General features: G+C 42.1%; 1 protein-coding gene across 1 annotated transcript in view; it reads left to right on the top strand.

Moving 5' to 3' along the window:
* The window catches only part of RANBP10 (RAN binding protein 10), a 38246-nt gene extending 20858 nt beyond the window's left edge, over positions 1-17388 (top strand). The window contains exons 5-14 of the mRNA XM_026672019.2: positions 117-139; positions 2355-2539; positions 3494-3606; positions 4976-5084; positions 6610-6758; positions 7351-7546; positions 8777-8901; positions 10062-10207; positions 11190-11301; positions 12394-17388. Of these exons, the coding sequence (XP_026527804.1) occupies positions 117-139; positions 2355-2539; positions 3494-3606; positions 4976-5084; positions 6610-6758; positions 7351-7546; positions 8777-8901; positions 10062-10207; positions 11190-11301; positions 12394-12524 (1289 nt within the window). The 3' untranslated portion in view covers positions 12525-17388. The remainder of the gene's footprint in view (positions 1-116; positions 140-2354; positions 2540-3493; positions 3607-4975; positions 5085-6609; positions 6759-7350; positions 7547-8776; positions 8902-10061; positions 10208-11189; positions 11302-12393) is intronic.
* The last annotated feature ends 93 nt before the right edge of the window (positions 17389-17481 follow it).

Here is a 17481-nt window from a genome sequence, read left to right as displayed (position 1 = left end):
GCACGCCAATTATTTGCTCACCATATTTGTTGCTATACTACGTGTACGGCAAATTTAGGTTTTAGGGTACTGAGGGAAAATCCTTTGCCTTGACTTTAATATTTTCTCTTTCACAGGTATAGCCTTCACGGATCTTCCTGTAAGTACAACTTTTGTTTTATATCTCAACAAAAGATTGAAAGCGTGGCGGTGGGAAAAGGGTGGTGGTGGGGGGAGATGCTTAGGACTTGCCTTCTCTTTTTGTCCCATCTGGAAGTGGTTAGCATTAGGCTAGTAACATGGATGGAGCTCCCATGGCAGTAAGAAGGGCAGGTTTTGTAGAGAAATTAGTTCCCCCACAAACTTTGGCTTCAAAAGAGGGGCGGGGGCAAATTGTGAGCCAAAGCTTTTCCACACATTGGAAAAATTATTATTTTTTTTAAGAGAAGCGATTTTGGCAAGGATGCTCTAAAACAGGGGTGTCCAACCTTGGCAACTTTAAGACTTGTGGACTTCAACTCCCAGAATTCCTCAGCCAGCTTTGCTGGCTGAGGAATTCTGGGAGTTGAAGTCCACAAGTCTTAAAGTTGCCAAGGTTGGACACCCCTGCTCTAAAATAAGCAACCTGGGATCTTAACCTGAAATGAAAATAGGCCTTTGCTGCTGCTGCTGCTTTCACTGCTTCAAGTATACTAAAAATAACCTACACCTTGGTGAATTGTTAAAAGCAGAATACAATCAGTAACCAAAAAGGAAATCCCTAGATTTGGAATAAAACACATCTGGAGTGCAGAGAGTTGCTTAAACAGCGCTTGTTGGAGTGGAAATGAATCAGCTGACTTCAGAGTCCATCATAAATCAAAGCTGGGATGCTTTTCATTCAGCAGCTTTAAGAGTTTTACCAAATGGTTTTTACCACAGGCAGCGAGATCATGTGTTCCAACTGAGATTTAATTTTTGAGAGGATTTATGAAGATGGTTTTTTTGAAAGCTGCTTATTCTTGGTCATTTTGCTATTGAATGCCAGTAGAGATAGATATTAGTTGAGATTCAATTAACTCCACAGTATAGGCATAAAAGGTTTTAATCTTTAAAAATTACAGATGAATGGCATATTTTTATTTATTGCCCAGGCCTGTGACAACAAGAAAGCAACCGTATATATTGTTGGAGTGTGATACATTGCTGTTTTTTGTACATCAACAGACCTCCAGATTTGATACAACATGTCTTTAGATGCTGAAAAAGTCCCTGAAATTGGATAGAATAAAAACATAAACACTTCACAAATAAACAGAATAGAGGCCAGCGCCATTGACTCAGCTGCCCTGCCACAGATTGTTTTGCAGCTCAAAATAGAAGTCTGAATTTTGACTGGAGGAGAAAGCCATACTTATTTCCAAATCAGTTTCATTCCAGTTGTCTTTCTCAATGTGCCTTTCTAAGCAGTTTTCAAATATGGCACCTTGAAAGATACCCCTTGCGCCATGCTTGTCCCATTCCCGAAATTAACTGAACTGTTCAAAATGTCATGTGAAAATACAGCACATTAATGTCTTCTTCGGCAAACAGTTAAAATACTGTATATATAGGATTTATGTTGAATGAAGCATACACTGTAGTGACAACCTGCTACATTTTCATTGTTTGCGTTTTGGACAATTCCCTTCCTATGTCTGTAATCTTATCTGCTAATCTAGGTATACTTTTTTTTCTTCCAACTCCAAAGATCCTAAGCTGCAAACAGTTTCTTTTGATTTTGAGAAGTGTTTCTTGTACAGTTAGTCCTCGACATACGACCACAATTGAGCGCCAAATTTCCGTTGCATAGCAAGAGACTTAAAGTGATTTTTTTGCTCCCATTTTATGACCTTTGTTGCCACAGCTGCTAAGTGAATCACTGCAGTCAGTTGTTAGTAACATGGTTGTTAAGTGAATCTGGTTTCCCCATTGCCAGAAGGTCACGCAAGGGGATCACATGATCCCAAGATACCACAACCGTCATAAACATACATGCCAAGTTGCCAAGTGCTTGAATTTTGATCAGGTGACCACGGGGATGCTGCAACAATCGTAGGTTTGAGATGGTCATGACACCCTTTTTTTTTTTTTTTTTAGTGCCGTTGCAACCTTGGACAGTCACTAAACGAATGGTTGCAAGTTGCAAGGACTACCTGTATTACGCTGACTCTTCCCAAAATGGTTTTCAGGGAAAGCCATTTTCTGCAAAGTGCCCATGTGTCCATCTGGCCCGGAAGCCCATTGTTCAGGGTTCCCTGACGACCCTCTTCCAAAGGAGGGGGGGAAATGTATGTCTCTGCTTTCTTTCCTTAAAGAGCCCGGGTTTTTTAACTTGGGCTTCGTTTTTTTGGCAGGCCAATCTATATCCCACTGTGGGGCTCCAGACACCCGGAGAGATTGTGGATGCCAACTTTGGGCAACAGCCATTTGTGTTCGACATTGAAGACTATATGAGAGAGTGGCGAGCAAAGATTCAGGGCACGATTAAAAGGTTTCCCATAGGTGACCAGCTAGGGGAATGGCAAGCCATGCTACAGAAGTGAGTGGCAGCTTGGATTGCCTTGACGTTAAATTCACAAGAATGTTCTGCTGTAAAATGACATCCCTCACTCACCATTCTTACCTTATTGGTTTTCTGTGTCCCTGAGAGAGCAGAGGGGGTCCTTACCTTACGACGGACAGGACTGCTAGCTGCTTTCCTTGCACCTTGTTTGTAGCTGATGGGTAGCGCAGATATGCTGCTTGCTTTTTTTGCCTGGTTTGATCATTGTTTCTTCCGTTAGGTTGAGAAATGAGAGCTGAAGGGAAGGTGGAGCTTTGCCAAAAGCCATGCTCTTTGATACAGTCAAATCACAAAAGAAATGAAGGAAAACCAGACTTCATACATATTTATGCCCTGAACAAAAGACATGCAGAGCTGGTTGTTTCTACTAGTCCTAGTAGAATATCTAGATGAAAGCAGGACAAGTTCAGCAAATAGGCCGACTTTTATCTCTATTTCTTTTTTTTTACAATAAAGAAAACATGGGTTTTATGAGCCAACAGCAGACGTGTTGAAAAGCTAGGCAGTATATTTCATTTCAAATTTCTAAAAAGCTTCCCATACATAGGCCTGGAAATGTTTCCAGATCACTTCTATAGCGAGATATTGACTGAGCATACCAATGTTCGTTCTTCTGCTTGCTTTGTGATTCACACAAAAGGCATTAGAAGCAAGGAGGTTAAACAGATTCTTCACACTTAATACATATTCTCTTGATTTTAATGAAGGTCAGATGGGTAGTGCCTTCTATACCCTTCCAAGGAACCTTTACTTGGCACATTTCGATACTGGGAAGCAAAAGCCAACCACAATAACAGTGCGTGCACAACAAAGCCCATGTTAATGTGGCTATCCTAGAGATGTTTCCCCTCCCCCCTTTGTGCCCCACTTTTTGTGGAATTTGTACCGACACTGATGTTCTTTCTGTTGCCTGCTTTTTATATTTCCTAGCATGGTCTCTTCCTATCTGGTACATCATGGATATTGTACTACAGCCACTGCCTTTGCCCGTGTGACAGAAAGTACAGTCCAGGAGGAACAGATCTCCATAAAGAACAGACAAAGTAAGCTTTTTTGTATCACTGCTGTAGCTTTCCCTACATCCTGAAATGTGCAGCTCTCCCTGGCTGCATCATTACACTGATATACCTGTAATTAAGTTGTGTAGCCTAACATTAATTGGCAGAACTTTAGTGTCCTCCATTGCTCCTTCTAGTTCTTTTTTATGGCTGGCATTTTCTGTTTTTCTGTGTCTCATCTTTTTTTCCTTCAATTTGTCAAACGAAACCAAATGGTTTGATTGTTCTGGAAACTGACTAAATCATTTTTGAAAGCTGATTTTTCTTTCATGTTACCCTTTTTGTTTCCTTCACAAGTTGAATTTCTGGCTTTTTTGTCTCAAGTCCTGCCTCTTGTGGGGTGTTGACTGAGATCCTGGTTGTTCATTTAAAATTAATAACTTATTGACAACAAATGGTGGATTTCCAAGTTTGTCAAAGTAGCTTCCAAGTGGTTTTCTGGAAAAGGATATTATTTTTGGAGTTGGGGATTCTTGCTTATGTTCCCAAATGCATTTGAAATACTTAAAATATAAGTGCATGGAGCTATTTTCTTGGTTTTGAAGACATGTTACTAGATGGATGGGTAAAATGTAGTTAAAAACAAAAAGAATTGTGTGTGTGGGGGAACCTTTGACCCAACATCAATAATTGTGGAACCATTAAAGTGGAGCGTTTCCAAATAAACACTATTGCAAAATGGGATATGGCAGTTAATAGGCTGATGTATTTGCTTAATACAAGCTATATGCCAACATCTCCAAGCAAATTTAAGGGACTGGTTGTAGCAAGACCATCTGTTAACTGGAAACCCAGACAGACTTCAGTGAAAGGTTGGATCATTGCCTGATGCTCCAGCACCTTATTAAGAAATACTACTCTAATGCTTTAAAACTCCTTATCTGCAGTTTTCATTGATATGAAGCCAGCAGTTCATTCTATTTTCCACAATGGAAAGAACTGAAGACTACCTTGATTGATTCCCCACTTACTGTTTCTAATAGAAAAATTAATTTGATAATGGAAAACATATTGAAAATTAATCAGTTTCATGATCCCATACAAAAAGAGATGAGTGCTAATTGGCGGACTTCCATGTGGAAGGGCAGCCATGAGTGGGGTTCCTGCAGAAAAACAATCTGCCATGAATTGTTGATGTACTACAGGCGTCCAAAGATTAATAATGCCTTGAGGATATGAGAAATTGTCACAATTAATTTTGTTCTTAATTTTTTTAATGCGGCTGAAACACATTTTTCTTTTGTATTCATTGCATCTGAATAATTTATGTATTGGTAAACCCTGTTTTATTGCCTGTCTAATGTCAGGTGATACCCAACAGCCTGCATCCTAATCGTTCTGCTCTCACCTCCAGGAATACAAAAGCTGGTTTTGGCAGGAAGAGTAGGTGAAGCCATTGAAGCAACACAGCAGCTCTATCCAGGGCTTCTGGAGCATAATCCTAACCTCTTCTTCATGTTAAAGTGAGTACGGTGTAACTGCCTTTTTTTGTGCAAAGAACTGTGGTGTTTAGAAAGTCAGGGAGCAAAAATTGTGACAAAGCAGTAGACGGATTTATAATCTCCTTTTACTCTATGAACAAAGGACTGGGGGCACAAAATGGATTCTAAGAGCCAGTTTGATTTAGTACAGGGGCATCCAATCTTGGCAACCTTTAAGACTTGTACTCCTAATATTCCCAGCCAGCATGGGGAATTCTGGGAGTTCAAGTCCACAAGTCTTAAAAGTGGCAAAGACTGGTCATCCCTAGGCTAGTAGTTAAGGCACCAGACTAGAAAGCGGGAGACCGTGAGTTTAAGTCCCTTTTTAGCCATGAAAGCCAGCTGGGTGACTTGTGTGTCTCTCTCAGCCCAACCCACCTCACTGAGTATTTTTAGGGAAAATAGAAGAAAGGTGCATTGTCCATTGCCTTGAGTTATTTGTAAATATAATAAAGGCAGGATATACATAATGAATAAATAAGATTGTCTTTGAACTATGGGTGCCCTGTCGGAGAAAAACTGGAGGGGATAAATCTTCTAAGAAATATGGTTTGACCTGACTCAAATAATTGAAGCTTGCTTTCAGAGTGCTGCTGTAAATAGCAACCCTTGATATCTTTCCAAATGGAAGGCAGCTTAAGAAGAATCCCTTTTTAGGGAAAGCGAATTGGGATACTTTCTCAGACAGCTCAGAATAACTTCTCATTTTTTAAAACCAGACAAGCAAAGACTTGTAAGCCTGTGTCAGTGGTTTCACTTACAGAATGTTTTCCTAAATGCTGCAGGAAGTTTAAAAGGGAGGCCCTCAGATTCACCATCTAATAATCTAGAGCAGGGGTGGGCAAACTATGGCCCGCGGGCCACATCCGGCCCGTTGGTCTTTTTAATCCGCCCGCCAAGATTGGTACAGAATTAAGGTTTGATGTGAATGATTGAATGATTGCATTCATTTGATTTTGACTTGTAATGACAGGCATTTCGACACCAGGTGGTGCATTAGGCGCAGTGACTTGATTTTGCGAGATTTTGCAGTTTTTATATGTATCGTATCTTGTGCTGACCTGGCCCGTCTGTATAAATTTTAAAAGTCAATGAGGCCCCGAGCCAAAAAAGTTTGCCCACCCCTGATCTAGAGGTTGTTAGGTATGTCGCTTCTGCACCACTTTGATGGATGCATTGTGTATTTTTTTTTCCAATTCTTTGGAGCTGCGAGCCATTTGCTGTAAGAAGGTCGAACCAAGAATGCTCTTTTCTCTGTGTGCTTCTCTGCATGCCAGGCCCAAGGTGTAGTTCAGGGGTGTCCAACCTTGGCAACTTTGCTTGTGAGAATTCACTCCAGTTAATTCCTCAGGCTGAGGAATTCTGGGAAGTCCACAAGTCTTAAAGTTGCCAAGGTTGGACACCCCTGGTGTAGTTAATGCAGAATATTACTGAACTATTGCATTTATTTATTTATTTTCTGTATAGTTTCCCACTCACCTGCTTTCCCACCCCTGTGCATCCCTAGGTGCCGGCAGTTTGTGGAGATGGTGAATGGAACAGACAGTGAAGTGCGCTTTTTCAGTACCCGCAGCCCCAAATCACAAGACAGCTACCCTGATTCCCCCAACCTGAGTCCCCGACATGGCTCCAATAATTTGCACATCCACATCACTGGTAGGCGTTTGCTTCTCTCCTAGAGACGTCCTCCCCTTGGCTTGGTGCTAACTTGGCGCCTACTTTTCATTATCTTTCTGGAAGCTGCTGTTAGAATTTCTTCTCAAAATGATGCCCAAGTGCCTTCAGTAGTGCAGAACCCACTGATACCCATACGAAGTATGATTCTGGCACAATAAGCTCTTCAGACAAGAGTTAAGGCCGAGTAAGGTTTTGGCAGTGACTTTGTCAAATTCAGTTATCTCTCTCCTGATTTTAGATTGCTTCTCCGAAGTAGATTATTACTCGCCCCAGCTCCTGCCAACCTAGCGGTTTGAAGGGCATGCAAATGCGAGTAGATAAACAGGTACCACTTCCGTGGGAAAGTAACCAAGTTCCGTGTGCCTTGGCATATAGTCCTTCTAGCCCATTTGACCACGGAAGTGTCTTTGGACAATGCTGGCTCTCTCTCAGCTAGGAAATGGAGATGAACGCCGCCCCATAGAGTTGGGCCCGATTGGAGAGGAGAAATCGTTACCTTTAGTGGGGCTTCAACTTTTAATCATTAAAAAAGCGCTGGCTTTCCAACTTGACTTTCTCTTTCTGTCTTCAGGAGCAGACAGCCCAAGCTGCAGCAATGGGGTGACCTCCCTCAAAAGCAAACAGAGCCACAGTAAATATCCTGCACTGAGTTCCTCCTCCTCCTCCTCTTCCTCCTCCTCCCCTTCATCCGTGAACTACTCAGAGTCCAACTCAACAGATTCTACCAAATCCCAGCAACATAGCAGCACTAGCAACCAAGAAACCAGGTGAGACAGGTGCCTTTCTAGGACAGGGCCAGGTAATAATCGAGTGCAGGTAGTCCTTGACTTACGACCACAGTTGAGTCCCAACATTTCCATTGCTAAGCAAGACAGTTGTCCATGGGTTTTGTCCCATTTAACGACCTTTCTTGCCACAGTTGTTAAGTGAATCACGGCAGTTGTTAAGTGAATAATATGGTTCCTAAGTGAATCTGGCTTCCCCGTTGACTTTGCTTGTTCAGGAGGTTCGCAAAAGATGATCACATCACCCCGGGACGCTGCAACTGTCATAAATATGAGGTGGTTGGCAAGCATCCAAATTTTGATGACCTTTGATCACAATCGTTAAGCGTGAAAAGCGGCCACTAGTCACTTTTTTCCCGTGCTGTGATAACTTCAAGCGGTCCCTAAATAACGGTTGTAAGTCAGGCGGTACCTGTATAAAGACAGTGGCAGCTCTTTTCATAGTTGTCTAGTCGAATTCACTTTCTGTATAAATCATACGGTGATGTAACAGCTCCAGCATGGCAGCAGCACCTTGCTCAACTTGGTTGATCTCTGAGGCCGAGTAGACCAGGCCCAGTTAACGTTTGTTTGATTAATCATCAGTTAATCTCAAGACTCTAGACTACATGGGAAAACCAAAACAATACCACCGAAGACAAGGTCAAACCTCTTCCATGCTGCATTCAAGGAAATCCTATGGAGGCATCCAGAAAATCCTCAAGCGTCGAAATCAACTCGAAAGAGATATACTTTTTTTTTTTTTTTCATTCCTGTGTTGGGAATGGATGAATTTTCAGCTCCTGGATAGATTTCACAATACTTTTGTATAACAACATGGGCGCCAAAAAAAAAAAAAAACAGACTGCCCAATGAGATTGTTAAGAGTGCTTATGATCAGGCAAGATTAACTTGCTTAATTTGAATGATGTGCAAATGCTATTTGAGGCTGGCGTCGGATCCTTTGGGAGATGGCCAACCTTGGCCATTTTAAGACTTGGATTTCAACTCCCAGAGTTTCCCAGCCAGCCATAATTGCTGGGGGATTCTGGGGCATGAAGCCCACAGGTCTTGAAGTTTGCCCAAGCTGGACCCCTTGGTATATATATTCTAAATCGTATCTGTCTGTATCTCCCGCTGATGTTGAGGCCTTTCTTTCTGACATGCCTTTTCCTCTTTGGGCCTTTCTTTCTCCCCTCCCCTTTCTCATGACTTCCATCATCTTCATTCAAGTGACAGTGAAATGGAGATGGAGGCGGAGCACTATCCCAACGGGATCCTGGAGAATTCAGCCACCCGAATAATGAATGGCACTTACAAGCACGAAGAGATTCTACAGACTGATGATTCCAGCATGGGTAGGTCTGGCGGGCGCGGAGGTAGGAGAAATGCCCTTTTTTTTTTTGAGAAAACGGTTCCTTATCCAGGGTGGATGAGGTTCCTTACAGAAAATTACTCTATATCAGAAGCTTTTTCCAGTCCTTCCATTCATATTCAGATAGTCCTCGACTTACAACCACAATTGAATCCAGAATTTCTGTTGCTAAGCAAGGTGGTTGTTGAATGAGTCATTTTGCAACCTTTTTGCCCTGGTTATTAAGCAAATCACTGTAATTGAGAAGATCACGCAGTTGCTCAATGAATCTGTTTCCCCATTGGCTTTGCTTGTTGGGAGGTCGCAAAAGGTGATGGATGAAACTGTATATATTCTGATTGCAAAACAGTTTTTTTTATCACATGACCATGGACATGCTACAACAGTCATAAATGCGAGGATTGGTTGTAAGCCACTTTTTCCTGTACTGTTGTAACTTCAAACCATCGATAAAAGAATGGTTGCGAATCAACAATTACTCGTATTCTACTTTATTCAACAATGGATAGAATCCATCCTGGTTTAGCACAATGGGTGGACCCAACGCTTGCTTACCATATACGATCCAGCATAGAATTTAACTTCTGAAATTTTAAGCATGCGATGTTCGTGGATTTGAAGTAAGTCCTGGAATGCTGAGAAAAAAGGCTTAAAAGTTAAACCTTTGAAAAGATTTTAGGAAGGTTAAATGTTCTTCCAGGCAGGGCCTCTTTAGAAGACTTCTGTACCCAGTGACTTATATGGCTAATAATTAAAGGTGGGATTCAAACTTTTTAATATCAGTTCTGTGGGCGTGGCAGGGGAAGGATACTGCAAAATCCCCACCCACCCCCCTCCTCCCCACTAACCTGCTTTCCAGCTCCATTCTCCTGCACAGGGAAACCAAGGAAGACCCAGCCAATCAGCTCGGGAGGCGGAGACTAGATGGGGGCGGGGCCAGTCAGAGGTGGGATTTGACGGATCTCCAAACTACTCAAAATTTCCGCTACCGGTTCTCCAGAACTGGTCAGAACCTGCTGAATACCCACCTCTGCTAATAATTTGGGAGGGTGGGGGGTGGGCTTCAGTGGGCCTGAAGAAGGCAGGTGCTTTGATGCCATGGAGGTTCCTGATCTCTTCGTGCGGTTTCCCCCTTCTCCGCAGAAGACGGCTGCCCTCAGAGGCAACTCTGTGGAGGGAACCACGCTGCCACCGAGCGGATGATCCAGTTCGGGCGGGAGCTCCAGAGCCTCAGTGAGCAGCTATGCAGAGACTACGGCAAGAACACAACCCACAAAAAAATGTTACAGGTATTCACAGCTTGACCGAATTTTTCCCTAAAGCTGCTCCTTTTTCATGCAAAACACGTCCTCTCTTTTATTTCTCTGTAAAACAAGGTTAAGGTTTTTTGGCATGATTTGTTTAAAAAGATGAAACCAGGAAGACAGTGAAAAACATTGTGGAGTTCTCGGTGCTCTCTGAGTTTGTTTCCTTGCAGACATTTCATTATCCAACTAAGTAACATCATCAGTGCTCTAATCCTTTCTTTTCTTTTATTGGCCTGTTAAGAGTTCAGCAAGAATTCCCAGAGAGACTAAAATTGTCCCAAGCGATTCAGAGTTTAGGAAACCATTCATTGTCCTTGGCAAAATCATTTAAACCTCTCCCCACTGATAAAATAGAATTGGCCTTGGACACACACGCACCCCCAAAATGATCACACACACACACACACACCCTTCTGTATGATTTTCCATCTGTGAAAAATAAATGCTTTCCACTGGTCAGTAGAGGGAGCTATTGCATTAGTATTATATTCCATACTATGGAAGAGGGAAAAATTGCAGCTTATTTAAGCTACTGTGATCAGAAATGATCCCCCTCCCCAATTTAAATACAACCTCCCCAAAAGTATTATTAATGTTTAAAATAATACCCAACTGGGCTTGAAAAAATGAACACTGCGCCTGGCCAGTTTACGAATTCAGCTCTCAGCATGCCCTTACTAGCTCTTTCTGGTTCTCTAGAGCAGAGGTCTCCAACCTTGGCAACTTTAAGACTTGTGGACTTCAACTCCCAGAATTCTCCAGCCAGCTGGCTGGAGAATTCTGGGAGTTGAAGTCCACAAGTCTTAAAGTTGCCAAGGTTGGAGACCTCTGCTCTAGACAACCTCATGCCTTCAAGATAAAATAGGGCACTGTATCAAAGCAACCTTGAAATCCTGGGAGCTATACAGCCACTGGGACCGGGTAGTCTTTGCTGCTCTGCTGAGATCTCTTGTTACTCTTTCAGGATGCATTCAGCTTGTTAGCCTACTCTGACCCTTGGAACTGCCCAGTCGGTCAGCAGCTGGACCCAATCCAGAGGGAACCTGTGTGTGCTGCACTCAATAGCGCTATTTTGGGTAAGGAGAGGCCGGGAGCCCACCGTAACTCCGCTTTGTACACCTCTTGCTGCACCGGGAATAACGTGGGAGGGATTTTGCTGCATTTTTGCAGGTTTGGGGAAATTACCTGTGCCAGAGAGGGAGCGTGAGTGCGTGTATATAAGAAAGAGAAGAAGAAAAAAGAGGGGGGAAAAGGGAAGGGAAGGAGGGAGGGGAGAATTAGAGTTGCTTATTGTTTATTTGTGTCAGAAGTATCACAATTAAAATTTAAAGCATCACATTTAAGCATCACAATTTAAAAAAAAAAACAACCAACATGTATTTTGTAGCAATAACTGGCAAGCTGGTAGAAGGTGTAATATTCACTTGATTGAGCAAAATGGCTCTGAGTGCCCATCAGGGCCTGATTTTTTTTTTTAGAAAATAGAAGTGACTGCATCCCCACATTTTCTTCGGAAGTGTATCATCTCCCTGGCCTCCCGTAGACCAGGGGTGTCAAATTCGCATGACACGTTGTCGTCACGTGACGTATCGCAACTTTCCCCCCCTTCGCTAAACCTGGGGTGGACATGGCCAGCGTAAGCAGCCCTCAAGCCGCGAATTGGACACCCCTGCATTAGGTGAAAGGGAGTCGGCTGCTAGAGAGCACCCTTGGAATCGTAACAGCCGTGATGTCATACTACAATGTTCCTAACTTGCCGGCTAGTAAATAAATGGCCATTCTGTTTGGGCTATTTTGGAAATGTGACCATCCTTCTGCCAGCCACGTTGCAAGAACGGCTAGAATAGGATAGAATTAGAAATAGAAATAGCAATAGAAACAGAAACAGAAATAGAAATAGAAATAGAAATAGAAATAGAAATAGAAATAGAAATAGAAATATAATTGAATTCTTTATTGGCGAAGTGTGATTGGACACCCAAGGAATTTGTCTTTGGTTCAAATTATCTTCAGTATAGAGAGGCTTTTTCCCTCTGGGCCCACCAACCCAAACCCTTTTCTGCCCACTGTAGGACTGCCAGGGGCGGGCGAAGGGGGGAAGGGGAGCAAGACGTAGCCTGTTTGGATGATGTGTTCCTTCTGCATCTCTGGTCTCTTTCTCTCCTCAGAGTCTCAGAACCTGCCAAAGCAGCCCCCCCTGCTGCTCGCCCTGGGCCAGGCCTCGGAGTGCTTGCGACTCATGGCTCGCGTGGGCCTGGGCTCCTGCTCCTTCGCCAGAGTGGACGACTATTTGCACTAGCCACCGAGTGAGGCAGAGTGACCCTTCCAGTTGCTGCCCTTTCACCTCTTCCTGCCTTTGCGGTTTCTCACCGGCGCCTGCCCTCCACCCGCTGCCCAGCAGCAGGACGCAGTGTTGACTGAGGCGGGAGGGGAGGAGGAGGAGGAGGAGGAGGAGAGGACCCTTGACGCGCCTCCGTTGCTCGCCCTGGAAACTGTTCACGGGGCCGCCCCCCATCCCACCCCACCCTGGCCCTCCCATCACAGCCACATCTTGCTCTGTCCCACAGCACTTGGCCTTCTCACTGGTCCCCTCTGATGTAGCGCCTTCTGACTTTAGGATTTTACCTTTATTTTATTATATTATTTTATTTCTCTGACTGAGCCACCAGTATTTATACCTGGAGAGTTTGTGCTGAGCTGGTTTCTAATTCATTTAGAGATAAAAAAAAAGTGTATCTTGAGTTGGTGATGGCCTGTTTTTGCTTTTTTGTTTTAACTTTATTTTTACGTTCGGAGAAACTTGCTGGCACGCGTGTTCCTTGGACAGTATTGTTCACTGTTGCTGGTCCTCACAAAAACCAAGAGGCTGAATGTGCTTGTTGGAATATTAGCCATGCTATCCAAACAAAAGAGTTTAATCATCTTCTTCTTCTTTTTCTTTTTCTGTGCCTATGACACACAGCCCTAAGAAACCCTACGGATTCGCCCTGGGAACTAATCTGGGGAAAGGCTGAGATTGGGAACAATAAGATGATCTGCTCCCAACTGTCCCTTGAATAGGATATCCTGCGATGCTTGGAAAGAGAACTGGGGTGACCTGAGTTGTGTCCCCATCCTCTGGGGAAGAACAGGAATATCTCTTAATTAAGACAGTCAGACGTGACTAGGGCATCGCTGTGGGAATGCGTTGCTGAGCTGCAACTTCCCAAACCGCTGATTATTGGCCAGGCTGACTGGGTTGCTGGGAGCTTGACAATCTCTGGAAGAAGCACAGCTTCCTTCTCCTTCATCAAAGCCATCCTAGGCTGCTGCAAGGGCACTTCTCCTCTGTCACACCTGGCCACCTCTAGGCAACTCCCGTCTAACTCTTAAGACTCGCCACCGAGAGGAAAGAAGAAGGCTTTTCTGCTTTCCTCATCCTGGTACCCAAACAGCTGCCTGGAATGGAATCGAGGTGGAATGGAACACGGGAGCTATGAATTGGTCCAACATTTTTCTTTCTTTTCTTTTTCTTTCTTTCTTTCTTTTTTTAAATCTAGAGATCTAAGATCTTCCCTTTTAAAGTGGATAGATGTCTCCCTGTCAGGAAAAGACGAGTCTTTAAAGCGACAAGAATCCCTCCCATCAGTGTTTGAGTTTGCGAAGCCAACTTTTTATTTCAGTGTTTCATTGCCTCCATGCCTTTGATATTACACTGATAAGACCCTTGTTTTTATCCTGCTTACTCCCCCGCCCAATTGAAAAGAGGGCATAAGGCAATATTCTTCTTTTCTTTTTTTAAAAAGAAAATGCAGTTTTACTCCAAGGAATATATCTTTTTAAAAGAAAAAATTGGGAATCATTTTGCAAACGTATATATTGTAAGAATCCTTACAAAATACTGCTAGACTAACAGGTTGGAAACTCCAGTCGAATTTAATGTACACAAGTGAAATTATAACTGCATGACTTTATAGTATAACAGAGGAATTCTGCTGTACTAAAAGCTTGTTTGAAACATAATTTATTGGCTTGCCGGTCTATTTCAACATTTTGCCTAGCTTTTTTTTTAAAAAAAAATTAATTGGAAAGAATTTTTTTAAAATCCATAAGTTGGACAGACAAGGCTTTTTAATTAAAACTTGCAGAAGATAACACAAAAGTTTCTGATGTGATGAAGAAAAATGCTTCCATTGAAGGTAGGGAATTTTAATTTATTGTAGCATAGAAAGTGTGGTGGTTTTTTTGGTTGAGAGTCTTGTAGCTGTGATGGAAAAAAAAACTATGCATCTATGCACAGAATATTTCGAATGTTATGCAAGTATCACCAGGTCAGTGGAACCTGGGAAAATAATAAGAAGGTGCAACTTCCATTCATTTCTGTGGAGAGTCCTGCCAATGCCCAGCAGAGATCAACGTTTGCTTCAGATTTGTAAGCAAGACATCCCGAATTTAGAAGACCATGTATTACTGTTTCCTTGGCAGATCAAGACTGAATTTTAGTGCAAGATGCTGAAAGGAAAATGGGCACATCAAAGAATTGACTCTACAGAAAATATAGAATTTCAGACTCTGGTCCCATTGCATAATTTGGCCAGGTGCTGATTAGATCGAAAGGAATTGTTTTCTGCTTTGCACTTTTGACAAGGGGGAACATCTAGCCACCATTCCTTTTGCTTGGATGGTCATGAAGTTGTACATTTGCTGTGATTGGATTTTACCTTGCCCGATTCCTTTTCAAGGTTGTGTAAGACTAGTTTAAACATCATAATGCCAAGCCACAAAATTACGGTATCGCCGAATAATTGGCAACACCAGTTTAAAAGCAGAATGATTTGTCCACCTTCCATCTTTTGTAACTTCTTATATGGCAAATGTTTATATTAGCAATACCAATTAGCAGTTACCTGGCCTGCTGAGTTTGCTTTTAGGCTTCATAGGAGGTTTCCAGTGTTTGAGTTCCAGTTTTAAAGTTCAAAGTTCAAAGCCTTTATTGTCATTGTACATCATGTATACAACAAAATTGGTTGAGCCTCTACTGGTGCAGTCCCTACAAGAATACAAGACAACATGAATAATATAAAGAATAATACTTATACAAGTAGTTAGGAAAAAAGTTTAAATGTTCACCGTCTTAAGATGAGCTTCAGCAAACCAATCTCTTGCTTATTTGGGAGCAGATTTCTTTCCTGCTTGATTTGTTTTCTCCAATTTCCATCTCATCCTTTTTCAAAGTTGCTTCAGGAAGTTTTTTTTTTTTTGTTCTTCTCTGTCTGCTGCTTTTTTTCCAAGCTGTGGCTTCTTTGCTGTCCTTTGCTTAAAAGTTAACTGTTTCCATGGCAGGATTTTCACTGTAAAATATTTTCTCAGACAAGTAGCTAGTGGCCATCTCTAGCTGGTGGTGTGGCAGTGGTGACAAATGTGTAAAAGAGAAAGCTTCAATTTTCTTCATCAAAGACAATTTGATGACTCAACATTTTGATGCCGCAGTCCTGTAGATGCAGCAGGTGAAATGTAATTTAGGAAGCATTGCGCTATGCCTGATTCAGAGGTTTATGAGTCTTGGAATGTGATCCAAGACGATCAGATATTTGAACACTAGTTATAATTGTTCTAAAGAGACCAGAGTACATACGGAAAAGGGTTGTTTGAAATCCTGTGGAATCGTTGAAGGGAAGAACGTTTAAATTGTGTTTGTGGTTCAAGGCTTTCACCATTTTCAAGGGCACAAAATGGTACAGAACCTTTGAGTTCTCCATACTTAGATTAGCAAAAGGGGCAGAGGCGTGTCTAGCCTGAAAGCCACAGTTTACATTTAGTCTCAATTTTAAGATGAAACCTGACAAGATATTGTTAGGCTCTGCCAGGTAATAATGAAGTTGTATCTATCACATACCTTAGGATGTATTTCCTTTAAAAAAAGCTTTTATGAAAAGATTTGACATAGATAAGAAATTCAAAGAAAAGAAATATTTTCGTTTGACACTATCTGACTGATTTTGTCATCCTGTCAGAAACCTTTTGCGAACAGTATCAACCATTAATCAGAACAATGAGTGACTAAGGCATAGCAGCTCATTTTCTGATCATTTGACATGTTGATCATACTTCAGACTACGCATCGCTGGCCATGGTGCCTATAAAATGGACATTGGAAAATCCTGAATGCAAGAGTGACTCTTCCATGATTACAGCGGTGGAATAATCTGCAATTATGCTTTCCCAACTGCAAAGACAATGGCTAATTGTAGTCCAACATCTCTGGATGACATTCGAATGGGAAGGGTCGTTGATTTTGAGGAATTTCAGAGCCCTGGTAGCTGTTTCTGTTCAAAGAACCATCTCCTTTTTCTTCCATGTAGCTTTTGCCACCACTTCCAGGAGTTGTTGGCTGTAAATTATAGAACGTTCTAGAACTGGAATGTCACCTACCAATGATTCAAACTGGGTATCTTGATGTCAATCATCGCTTTTTCAACAAGGAGCAGCAGTCACGCCAACAAGGGTTGGTGCTTCACTTACCCCCGTTATGGTCCCCTCCATCCTGTAACCAAATAAAAGTGCCAAATCCCCTTATCCAATTGATTCATTTAACCCGTCTTCTTTTGGGAACTTGTTTTGGGAATATTTGAGAAGTACAATAGGTGTAGAAGAAAGCTAAGGGTCACTACCAACAAGTATGTTCAAATCTTTGGACCTGAGGTTTGTTTTAAAACAAAAAACAAAACATTGGGCTGGAGCTTTAAGATTTGGGTGCTCATCCTGAACTAGCAAGAAAGATCGCGGCCAGACATAATTGGATTACATTTTGGATCTGACACTGAAAAAGAAAACAAAGAATTCTTTATTTTTCTCTTCCTCTCACTTGCTTCAAACTCAGGTACCAGCTCTCGCATGGCATCTCAAACCCTCTTTGTTTCAACAATTTTATTATACCAACTGTAAGGATTTTTTAAAGTATATCCTACCAAATAAACGGGCCGAGCAGCATGTGAGTTCCCACCAGGCTTCCATGATCTCATGTTTCATTTTCCTTTTATTGAGGACTTGACAGATCTCATGCACATTTGGATCCGTTTCTGCTTAGTATTTGTGAGTTCAGTTAAACCAACTCTAGCATGAAAACCTTCCCAAAGGAGGATATTTTAACTGACAAAAAAAAAAGAGATAAATTGTACTGGAAATATAGAAACCCACAGTCTGTTGTATTTTGACAGAATTATTTTTATTAAAATATGCATCTCTGTGCACTTGCTTGTGTCCCGTCTCACTCACTT

The sequence above is a fragment of the Notechis scutatus genome, chromosome 9, assembly GCF_049901735.1.
Source record: "Notechis scutatus isolate UNSWTSFEM ecotype Mainland chromosome 9, rNotScu1.2, whole genome shotgun sequence".
NCBI classification, from domain to species: domain Eukaryota; kingdom Metazoa; phylum Chordata; class Lepidosauria; order Squamata; family Elapidae; genus Notechis; species Notechis scutatus.
This window is presented reverse-complemented; position numbering and strand designations above follow the sequence as displayed.